Source organism: Anguilla rostrata, chromosome 5, assembly GCF_018555375.3.
Source record: "Anguilla rostrata isolate EN2019 chromosome 5, ASM1855537v3, whole genome shotgun sequence".
NCBI classification, from domain to species: domain Eukaryota; kingdom Metazoa; phylum Chordata; class Actinopteri; order Anguilliformes; family Anguillidae; genus Anguilla; species Anguilla rostrata.
Genome location: NC_057937.1, coordinates 55,332,852 through 55,344,758, shown reverse-complemented (window position 1 = coordinate 55,344,758; position 11,907 = coordinate 55,332,852). Strand labels below are relative to the sequence as shown.

The window sequence follows — 11,907 nt, the reverse complement described above, 5'->3', positions numbered from 1 at the left end:
TCCGATAAAATGTGTGAGACCGCAGCATCGTTTGTTCATCTGGACATGATCATTGGCTCTGACTGAGATTCATTTTGATTGGTTTTTGGGTCTGTTCCCTGCACAGGTGGTACTGGGGATGGACATAATATTGATTCATTAAAAAATCAAGCAGATGGCCATGACATTGCAGTGAATGATGCAATATATTATTATAATATATTGTATATATAAAAAATATATATATATATATTATATATATTGTATATATGTAAAATATATGTTTTTTTTTTTTTTGAATATCCAACATAGCAGTATTTTAAAGATATGACAAGGGGCTTCCTTCAGCGGTGTACAAGGACACACACGCACAGCACTGAGCCAATCACAGTGCAACACTGACTGTTATAACCATTCAAAACACGACAACTCACTGGTACATTAATGGCAGTAAATTCTAAAAATATATATGTATATTTTGACAGGCAAGGCCTGACTCATCTCTCCAATGATACATTCCACTAATTTGATCTATGAATTGAATGATATTTATTCCTGGGCCCTGATTACTTTTGATTACTCGGGGAATGTGGTGAGTGCAATGTACCTAGCTGGCAAATCAAAAGAAGCCTTCTGAACACATCTCCCTCCAAATGCAGCCTGTTCGCTTGGCAAAGATTTATTCATATCCGTTTCAGAACTGATTAATTTAAGTGTCCATCAGCTGGCCATATTCGGCGCATAGAAATTCATCATACTGCGACGGTATAACAACACATTCAGACAATTTTTTGCATGAGCAGATTCCAATGTGATATCCATGGCTTGGCCCTAATTTAAAAACCAGTGCTTTGTTAAGACATCAATAGGCATTACCTTGACAACCAGCACAAATGGGAATTCGGCTCTAGAGCAGCAACAGTACCTTGCTTTAAAAAGTAATAATGATAAAAAAAAGATTTACTCAAAGTTCTCTTGGGGAGCTGTTGTTATGTAGCCCAAAAGCAGGTGTCTGTTGATTCTAGTTTGCTGTGATGCAGCAGCCTGTTCATGTGAAATTCACATATTTGGCAAGTGTAAATCAAAATTACCATTACAACATTATGATTCATGTAATTCTCACGCATAATGAATTATAATGATGATCATAATTACGATTGTGTTAGGATAATGATTTCTAATACAGTTATTACTATTGCTGAAGTGCAACATCTGCTTGACTTGACTGGAAGGAATACACTGTGAATTATTGGTATTATAATTTAATGCCATGCAGATGAACTCCCCCATTGATTACATTGATTAGAGCTCACATCTCCGTCTATAAAATTCAAAAGTATTGATATGAGCATAAATATGGTAATAAAAAAATGTATTTTCTTTGGCCTTGTTTTGGCTTTCTTGGTTATGAATGGTGATTTGAATACCTGTGACATCCAGTACATATATATTTTTATGAGAGGCCGTTCAAAATTTAAATTGAAAAGACTGTTTAGATGAGTTATGGGAAAGCACAAGGACAAATCTCTCTCTCTGCCAGCTAAATCAAGATTATGAAAATAACTAATAATAAAGAAAAATCTAATATAAATATGAAATATAAAAATGAACATGCACAAGATTGTTGATTTCACATTTTATTGAAGTATGAAAAATCACAATAATTTTTGGCTTTCTCTAATACAGCAGAAATGTTGTTTACAACAACACGGGGATTTACCATTCAAAATGAAATTTCACTGAAAATCCAGTAATTCAAAAAACAAACAAAAAAATCAAACACTACGGTTATGACACACGTCAAAACAAACAAGGGCACGTCGGAGCTAGCAAATCACGACTCCCGTTTGTTCAGGGAACAGGGCGTTTACAAAAAAACAAAATGGGCGGGTGCAATCAACCCGCCCCCGTGCGGCTCCTGGCGCTGCGCCGCCACCGCCGCCGCCGCCGCCTCCTCCGCCGCGCGCGTTTTACACGCCCCCCAACATCTGGTGCATGGCGGAGGCGCGCAGCGCGTCGGACTTGTCCGAGTCCCCCCTCATCACGCTGATGATCCAGGGCAAGTAGGCCGACACCTTGGTGTAGACGGCGTACTTCTCCACCTGGCAGCTCTTGTCGAAGGAGAGGATCCCGGCGGCGTACACCCTGTCGCCCGTCGGGTCCAGGACGGCCAGGGCGCCCCCCTCGTCCCCGAAACACACGTTCTCCTTCAGCTCGGTGGCGCCGGTGCAGAAGGTGCGGTCGTCCACCTGCGGTGTATCTCTCAGCACCCGCCCCCCCTGCTTGTACTCGGCCTGGCACAGCCCCCGATTCACCACGGGCACCACCAGGTACTTGAGCAACTCGGAGAAGGTGAAGGTGTTGCCCCACCCCCAGCCCGACACCACGCCCCGCGTTCCTTCCTTATCCTCCAGGTCCTGGCCGGCCCCGGGCAGCGGGATTGGCTGAACCTTCGCGCTGATGTTCACCTGCTTCTTCAGCTTGATCAAGGCCAGGTTGTTGTCCCAGGTGGAGGCATTCTGGAAGTCTGGGTGCAAGAACACCTGCGCAGAATGACACTGAGTTATGAGTGAAATCCAAATGGAAAGCTCTCGGGTATATGGGTATGTACGGCGGCATCTGTAAAAGTATCGGTAGAATTCCTTCTCTGCGGAACGGTGAACAGCCTATGTTCAAGGCTCCAGTCATCAATGGTGCTAATTTGTATTCATGATTTATCATTTCGTTTACATTTATTGTGATGTACAGATAGCAGGGAATTAATAAAATGTCTCTGAAATTATATCAGAGACAGCTGCGTGCTCTATCCCAGTCTAAAGCCATTCCACACATTATCATCGGCATCTTTACTGGATGCTACAGTACGTGTTACAGTAACACTTTTGTCCATGCACAGACTGCATGGCAGTTAAGACTTTGGTTTCGCACACTCATAAATTAATAATCTGGTGAGCTCCAGATTTGACTGATAAAGGGGGGGGGGGGGTGGGGGGGTAGGGGGGGAGGGGAGCAGGGAGTGGACTTGGTGTCTCACCTTCTCCACTTCCACCGCCTGGGCCGGATCCAACGTCCTGCGGTTGGTGGTTCCCACGTACACCAGGGGAAGGTCGGTGGGCTCCCTCTTGGTCGGCTGTCCGGTCTTGTTGAGGAACAGATTCCGGCCGCTCGTCAGGATCCAGCGCTCGGAAATCAGAGCTCCGCCCCCAATCCCGCCATCCAGAACGCTGTCCGAATACTGCAGCAGCACCTGCCAGGGGACGTTCCGGGTGAGGGAGCCCCCCACCAGGCGCCGGGATCTGATCTGAGGCCCTGGGGAACAACGAAAATCACAGTCAATGCCAGGCTGCCGTTGGAACCAGCACCATAACTTTAATATGCAGACATATGCGGCCATTTTAGGGTTCCACTTTACTTGAGCCCTTCGACACAAGGCTGACAGGACACTGTCATACACTTGACATAACTGCTGTCACATGCGTTATGACAAAATTACTACAGCTGATATTGGACATTTATATTTAGTCAGTATATTATTAAAATTGCTATATTACTCTATATATACTGATATTGTGCGAATTGGCAATTTTACTAACTGATTTTATGTACATATTATCACAATTATTATTATTATTATTATTATTATTATGTCAGCCTATGCTGGTTTGTATTTCCTATGCTATACTTCCATAGTAAAATGTTCATCTCATACATGAAAATAAAGCATCGTTGATTTGAACGGATCTGAAAAGTTCGCCACGGTTAGTTAAAATGTTCAGGGTTCTTTTTTTCTTTTCTTTTTTTTCGGAATGTCGAAATAACAACATACCTGATGCATACGAGAGGCCCACACAAAAGGCAAGCAGCAATACAACCACAGGAGACCTGGAAAACAGCAAGAAACATCAACAATGGTCTCCATTGTACTGTTAACAATAGTCTCCATCATATCCTCAAAGGTTTGGGCACAATAAAATTCACCCCTGCCAGTTTTTAAACCCCCCCCCCTTTTAGTCCATTCACTGTGGAAAATAAAATAAAAAATGAAAAAAGAAACACTTACTGCATTATGGCGAAGGTGGATGCTGAGGGTGGTGTTTTGGTTTCCGTGCTGGAGAGGCGCACTGACAGCTGAGGTCGGTTCGGGCTTTTATACCCGCTGGGGAGGCAAACCCTGACCTGCCTGGGTTGCGTGCTGTTCTGGGTGATTTCACCACTTTCCGATAACCAATAGCGGGGCGGTCCAGATTTCCCGAAATGGCAGAAATTTCAGTGTCCTTGGCGGCGGCCAGTTTTTGGACGCAGGCCATCCGCATTCTGCTCAGTGTTAACCGAGCAGTGGGGCTAAATTATTTGAAAGACAGCTCGTCCTGTGGTAAGCCATTAAAATGCTAGAAAAAAACACAGCCATCAAGCTGCTTAATTCATGACATTGAAAAAACTGGATTAGAAGCACAGAAATGAGTTTAAATATATATGCATCAGTTGTTTGGTAACTATGTTGGCTTTATATATATATATTTTTTTATTATTGATCAGTCTCATACTCTGTAAAAAGCATGCTTGTGTGTAATATTATGTATTATTTAAAGTAATATCTGAAAAGCAGTATATATGTATACAGTATGTACCATATCAGGCAAAAAAGCATTCAATTTATTAATAAACAAACATTGATATATGCCTATCATAATAGTTTCTATTTGTACAGTCCTATAGGAATATGCCTCCATGATATGAATGGCTATGATAACATTTTATTTCAAGGAATGGGATTTTTTGTTATTGATGGAACTTCCAGAAACTTCCATTGCTAGCACTTCCCAAATCTTATCTCACATTGGAATTGGCGTAACAGGGCAAAAGAACATGTTACTCAATTGTCCACCAAATACTCAAATTGTGATTGCAATCCAGGTTGTCTATTATGTAATTATTGAGCAATTTGACTGTTTATCCAAGGGCACTGGTTTTGATAGTGGAGCGATGGACTTTTTATTATGATGTAATTGACAAATGCCCTTAACTTGGGCAAATTATAAAATGCTAACATTTTACATAATAAGTAATGAAAATGGATATTTACTGAAATAGTTCAGCCAAAGAAAACCACTGCTTTGCACTGTGGATTCTATGTCACATACATGACAGTGGTAACACCATTCCACAACATGAGAACTTATGTACAGGTAGAACTGTTGCCAAAAAAATTAATTGAAGCTTTATATTTTGAATGAACCGATGAATCAAAATCAAAAGAAAGAGTGCCTTTATTTTAGCTTCCAGTAAATTTTTCTTTAAGGAACAACGTGCTGTCGGCAGTTCAGCAGTGGGTCACTAAAACGAGTACAAGGGGTCCATACAACATTCAAAATTATGGGCATAAAATGGTTCCAAATAGTAAAAATTGTAACTGTCAGTCCGTGGGGCGAGGCGGATCCATGTGCAGGGGAAACACACGAACGTGAAGAATTAAACACTAAACACCACTCTGTAGGAAAACAAATAATACAGGAAAACCACAAGAGAACGGCTAACTAACGCGAGAGATAATTAACCAGGAATCTCACGCTAGAAATCAGGCTGAGGATACCTACGAAGGCAGTGAAAACCGAGCTGAAAGACTGAACAAAGACAGCGCACCGAAATACAGAGAACAACCAGGTGAGACTAATGACTAATGACACTCAGGTGAGGAAACCCAACCAACCAATAAAGCAATGATAGAAATACTAACAAGGGGTACAAGCGTAACAACCAGACACAAGGGAACACAACAGAGAACAAAGCAGGGGATACATGGACAGGGCAGAGATGGGATGGGATGGGGGACCAACCGGCCTCTGGCGTCCAGGAACTGTGAGAGGGTGGCAATGTGAACAAGGTCTGGACACTGCGATGTCCTCCTATAATGCAGTATCCCCATCACAACACTGGACAGTGGCATCAGCCCAAGCCAAGGATTTTATAGCATCACTTAAGACCATTCTGCTAAAAGAAAACATAAAGGTCATTAAATGTCTTCAAATGAATGTGCTTTGGCATTTTTATGACTGGGTTTACACCCTTTCTCAGCTCAGAAAACAACAGAGTGAATGAAAAGGAACGCAGAAGAGTTTTGAAACTTCCCCCTGTGCATTTTTGAATATAATGTGATGCGCCTTTTTGACAGGGGATCTGATTACATTGTGTTGCATAGAGCTATTTTTAGACGGCCACGCCCCGACAGCGTATGTGGTTACGGAAGGCTGGTGACTGGAGTTTCATTTTTGAACAGCGGGTCTTCATTTTGGAGGAACAAAGCTTTTCAATCCCACAGACTGCCATTACAGGCTCATGTTTTTTCAATGAGTGAATTGAATGAATGCGTGCAAGCCTTTTCTTTTTTTTATTCTGACAAGATTGTGCTTCTGACCATAGCTTTTTACAGCGCTGTGGCTGCCTACTAACCTGACGACAGAAGTAAGAAAGATATTTTTCATCTTTATTTAAAGGACTTAAATTAAACATGACTCAGTGAGAAGTGCTTTACAAAGGTCCGTTTTTGAGGAACAAGGAGGAGGTTTGACCTTTCTCTGAACAATCAACCTTGCACAAAGTGCCGTGGTCTGTTCAAAGCAGTTACATAAAGCGCAGAATTCAGATGAGGGGAAGAGGATCACTTGTACAACTTGTATTGGTGTTCTTGCTTGACACTGTGTCCCAGAGAGGAGATTCATTTTGTGTCTAAATCATATCGCCAAAGTATCCGCAGGGCCCAGGGAAAGGATCCATTCGGCTCAGATATCTGGGATGGCTTCAGGAGTGCGCTACATACGCTTCCTCCCAGTCTTCCGGCTCTGCACAGACTGTAACACAGTACCAACCGCAAAGAGGACGTCACTGCTAATCTGCGTCACGCGTCCTTGAATCAGTCTCAGCCTTGGGCTCTGTAGCTTCATTACTGCGGCCACGTACGCACGTGCTCACACACACACGCATGCACACACACACACACACACATGTACACACACACACACGCACGCACACACACACACGTGTACACACACAGGTGTGCGCGCACACACACACACGCACACACACACATGTACACACACGCGCACGCGCGCACACACACACGCACGCACGCGCACACACTCAAGTTTTAAATACTCACGTTTTAAGAGCCGTACTACAAAGAGAAACCAGCTGCGTTTTAATGGTTGTGATAATTAAAATTAAGAACCCGCCTCAAATTGTTTTTGTTTACAATTTGTTCCCTTTTGAACAAGACTGCTTTTTGTTTGTGGAAAATCCCAGAATCCCCCCTGGGACGATATCGAGCAGGCGTCCTATCAGGCGGCGCCATCGGTGCCCGTAATTTAAGCTGAGAAGGGCCCGGCGATCTCGAGGCACGAGCCTGCTTAAAAACCGTCTGCTGTCCCATCAGCCGACCGCCACTCATCCGGGTAATCGGACACAAGCGCAACGCCTCAGACAGCCGACGGATGAAATAGAAAAAATGCAAATGAGGTGTCTCCTGACGAATTACTGTGCAGAGGAATTCAAACGGCTTCCTCCTCTCACGGGTGAACTGCGTGGAACTGGGTCCCGCCTGTTCTTGCGTCTTCCTGCCCATCCAAGATTTAAAAAGTGAACAGAGACACTGTCTCTCAACTTCCCAACGCTTTCTCTTCTTCTTCTTTTTATTTTTTACTATAGCTCCTGTTATTGACTCATTGACCACATCACCACACTGATGGTACCGCAAGGGTATTTATGCATTGGCAATGGTATGGCCGTAAATACCAGGCCGTTTTATATTTACACAGGTGTGAGGAGGAGGTAATCACTGCTAATTTCCATAGAAATGTATTATTAATAATAATAATAATTATAATAATAATAATAACAATAATAATAATAATAACAATAATAATAATACATCTTTATTTATATAGCACTTACCCAAACTAAAGTTACAAAGTGCTTCACTAAGCAAACATTTAAAACAATGACCAAATTAAATAAAACATTAAGATTATTTAAGAGCATATAAGAAATGTAAAAAAATAATAATGAAATAAAACACCAAAGATAAATGCAAACAGACAACAATATATTGATTGCACTCATGATAACGCCTATGTTACATACCAGGGAAATTTAAAGCTATTTCAGATCAAAATGAAATATATATATATATAGATATATATATATATACCAGGGAAATTTAAAGCTATTTCAAATCAAAATGAAATATATATATATATATATATATATATATATATATATATATATAAGAACAAGAATTGGAGCTGCAGACCAGTATGGATACTTTGTGAAAAAACATGCAAAAGATGCTGCACATTGGTCCTGAAAGACCAAGCTCCCTGTTACACAGTCACAAAGGTTCATGGAGAATTAACCATTTGAAGAGTTGGTTTTTTATGAATGCTTCTTTTAAAATTCTAAACCAGTATTCTAGAACTCTGTTGCTTTCCATTACCAGTGATTGTAACATCAGCATTAGAACGTCCAGTTAAGACCATTCTAATAACATATTTGTGATCTTACACCGCAATGGGTTAAATGTGTCCATGGGGAAAAGCTTGCTGAAATACAGTCCCACACATGACCTGCAGTCCCGCTCTCATTTACAGATGCATCCAGCATGCTGGTCTCCAGGGGTTACTGGCCAATCCTCTCTCTGTATTTGGGGAGGAGCTGATTCACGCACAGGCTTTTGAGTTGAAGTCATTGGGATGCACACCGCTGCACTGCAGGAAATGACACGTTTGCTTTTGTAACAAGAGCATCCTCCTGTATCCAGTCCCAAGGCTGTACTGCACGTACGGGAAAATTCTGGTCATTGTACAGGCATCTCTAAAGGCCGGCTGTTCTTTTGGTGGGAACGGAGGGAATTCAGATTTCTGTATCCTTTCACTACAAAAGAAAAAAAGAGATACAGTATCTGAATGTATTTTTTATTTTTTTTACCTCCAAGCCTATGACCTGAGGTAACCACCTGCACACGGCATCGTTATAGCAACAGCACACCCCCTGGCCGCCTGTGTGAAATCCAGATGGCGGCGTGGCGCTCATTCAGTGCAGGAAGGGAGGCTGCCTCGCGACTGTTCGGGTTCGGGGGAAAGATTGCGGCTTCTAGCCTGTTAAACAGGACGCGTATCCAAAATAAGCCGCCTTTGATGTAACATATTATTCAAGGTCCCTGTCTGTCCTCGGCTGTTCCTAAGCTTTACATGTATCTGCTGGCCAACAAAAGCTCCAGAATTCAGAATAAAAGAAATTAAAAAAATGATCAAGGTGAGTATGTTCACCATTGATTAACTCTCTTTCTGTGGTTTCAGGATGCATGTACACCACTGAGTAACTCCACTGAGTATCCTTTAGGTTTGATGTTCATTTCTAAAACCAATATGCAACACTGCCCCCCATTACACATAAAAACCTAATACATTAGAATACATAAAATAGACACACTTGTGTAAATGCTAAAACATATTGATGTTACTGAAAGACGTGAAACCAGCCATCCATCCATTTTCTAACCGCTCAGTCCAGATCAAGGTTGCGGCGGCAACAAGACAGGCAGAGCAGCCCAGATGTCCCCCTCCCCAGCGACTACCTCCAACCCAAGATGTTCCCAGCAGGTAGATATAATCCCCCCATTGTGCCCTAGTTCTTCCCCTGGGTCTTCTCCCAGTGGCTGTGCCCAGAACACCTCCAGAGGGAGGTGCCCAGGAGGCATCCTTATCAGATGACTGAACCACCTCAACGGACTCCTTTCAATGAGGAGGAGCAGCGGCCCTGCTGTGAGGTCCTCCCGGACGGCTGAGCTCCTCAGCCTACCTCAGAGAGTAAAATGGACTGATAAATGGACTGCATTTATGTAGCGCTTTTATCCAAAGCGCTTTACAATTGATGCTTCTCATTCGCCAGAGCAGTTAGGGGTTGGGTGTCTTGCTCAAGGACACTTAGACACGCCCAGGGCGGGGTTTGAACCGGCAACCCTCCGACTGCCAGACAATCGGTCTTACCTCCTGAGCGATGCCCTAGAGTAAGCCCTGCCACCCCGTGGAGAACCCCCACTTCAGCCGTTCGCACTTGCGATCTCACTTTTTTCGGTCACTGCCCACTGCTTGTCGCCGCAGGTGAGAGAATGGAGATGGAGATTGACTGGTAGATCAAGAGCTTTGCCCTGTGGCTCTTTAGCTCCTTCTTCTGCACCACTGCCCGAAACAATGGGCACATTACTGCGGCCGCTGCACCCTTTTTCCCCTCACTCGTAAATAAGACCCCAAGGACACTTGAACCCCTAATGCCTGGGGCTGTTGCTCCCACCTCACTGAAGGCGAACAAGCCGTCTTTTTCTGGGAGAGGACCACGGCCACAGGTTTTGAGGTGCTGATCCTCGTCCCGACCGCGCAACACTCAGCTGCAAAGCGTTTGCCTAGGGCAGCTGCTGTGCTCAGAGCGTGTCGATGCTTTGGGAACTAACCCCGAGGCAAAGTGTGGATCGCATCCATAATCCGCACACACCAGAAATGTCACCCCTATGTCTCCAAACCAGACACACCCTAGACCTCGGCCGCGCCTTGAGAGATCCTGTCCGCGAATACCGCGAACGGCAGAGGAAACAAGGTCCGACACCCACTTTGAATGAGCTTGACTTGAAATTGCCAAGAAAGCGAATGCAGCTCTCAGCGTACAGGGACCGAACGGCTGGCAATAGCGACCCCTCACACCGTACTCCCTCTGAGCCTCTCACAAAATAGCCCGGGGGAACGCGGTCATACGCCCTTCTCCAAATCACACTTTCTGTTAGAGCGAAAAGAGAGGGTTGGGGAGGAATGCTGGGACTACATGCAAATGCAGAATACCGCTCACTGTCTCCTTCTCTCGGTAATTCGGCTGTGCCCTACCTGGCTGCATCCCATTACATTACATTACGTTACAAGCATTTAGCAGACGCTCTTATCCAGAGCGACTGTACACAACTTTTACACAGCATTTTCCATTGTATCCATTTATACAGCTGGATATATACTGAAGCAATTTTGGTTAAGTACCTTGCTCAAGGGTACAACGGCAGTGTCCTACCCGGGAATTGAACCTACGACCTTTCGGTTACAAGCGCAGTTCCTTACCCACTGTGCTACACTCCGTCCTGCTACACTCCATCCCCCAGCGCAAAGGCTGACTCACAGCTCCGGTCGGAGCGTCTGCACGCGTGTCACGCCATCCTGTCATGCTTTTTGCCCGTCAATGCAAGTCTCAGGAATCGTAGCTTCTCCTGCAGAGGGTCATGCTTTGTCCTTCATGACAAAGGGGTTAACATGTGCTCTGGAAGAGGGAAGGAAGTGCAGGCACATGTGTGTGTGTGTGTGCATGTGCGTGTGTGTGTGCTGTGTGTGTTTGGGTGTCTGTGTGCGTGTGTGTGTGTGTGCATGTGTGAGCATGTGCTGTGTGTGTGTGTGCTTGTGTGTGTGTTTGTGCTGTGTGTGTGTGAGTGTGCTGTGTGTATGTGTGTGTGTTTGTGGATGTGCATATGTGTGTGTGTGTGCTGTGTATGTGCTGTGTGTATGCGTGTTTGTGTGTGTGTGTGTTTCTGTGAGCATGTGCACACATGTATGTGTGTGTTTGTGTATGCATGTGTGTTTCTGTGTGCATGTGCATATGTGTGAGTGTGTGTGAGTGTGTGCATGTGCATGTGTATGTCCATGTGTGTGTTTGTGTGTGTGCCCAGAAAGAAGCATTGTATGTGGGCTGGTTTCACAAAAGCAAAATTTGAGCATTTTCCCTACCATCATTACTGTAGCTGTCAGCCTGGACTCTCATGGTATGCGCATCATAGAAACCAAAATGAACTGTGATCTACAAAACTAGTAATTTGTCTTTTAATTACTGCTACTAATTGCTCTTCCGTGG

At 44.0% G+C, this 11,907-nt stretch overlaps 1 protein-coding gene across 1 annotated transcript; it reads right to left on the bottom strand.

Moving 5' to 3' along the window:
- Positions 1 to 1,600: 1,600 nt before the first annotated feature.
- Positions 1,601 to 4,192, bottom strand: hp (haptoglobin). Its single transcript, XM_064337250.1, has 4 exons — positions 4,040 to 4,192; positions 3,806 to 3,861; positions 3,014 to 3,288; positions 1,601 to 2,522 (listed from the first exon to the last, which is right to left on the bottom strand). Exons 1-4 carry the CDS (start codon positions 4,042 to 4,044, stop codon positions 1,950 to 1,952), a joined length of 909 nt encoding a protein of 302 aa, XP_064193320.1. The 5' UTR covers positions 4,045 to 4,192; the 3' UTR covers positions 1,601 to 1,949.
- Positions 4,193 to 11,907: the final 7,715 nt, after the last annotated feature.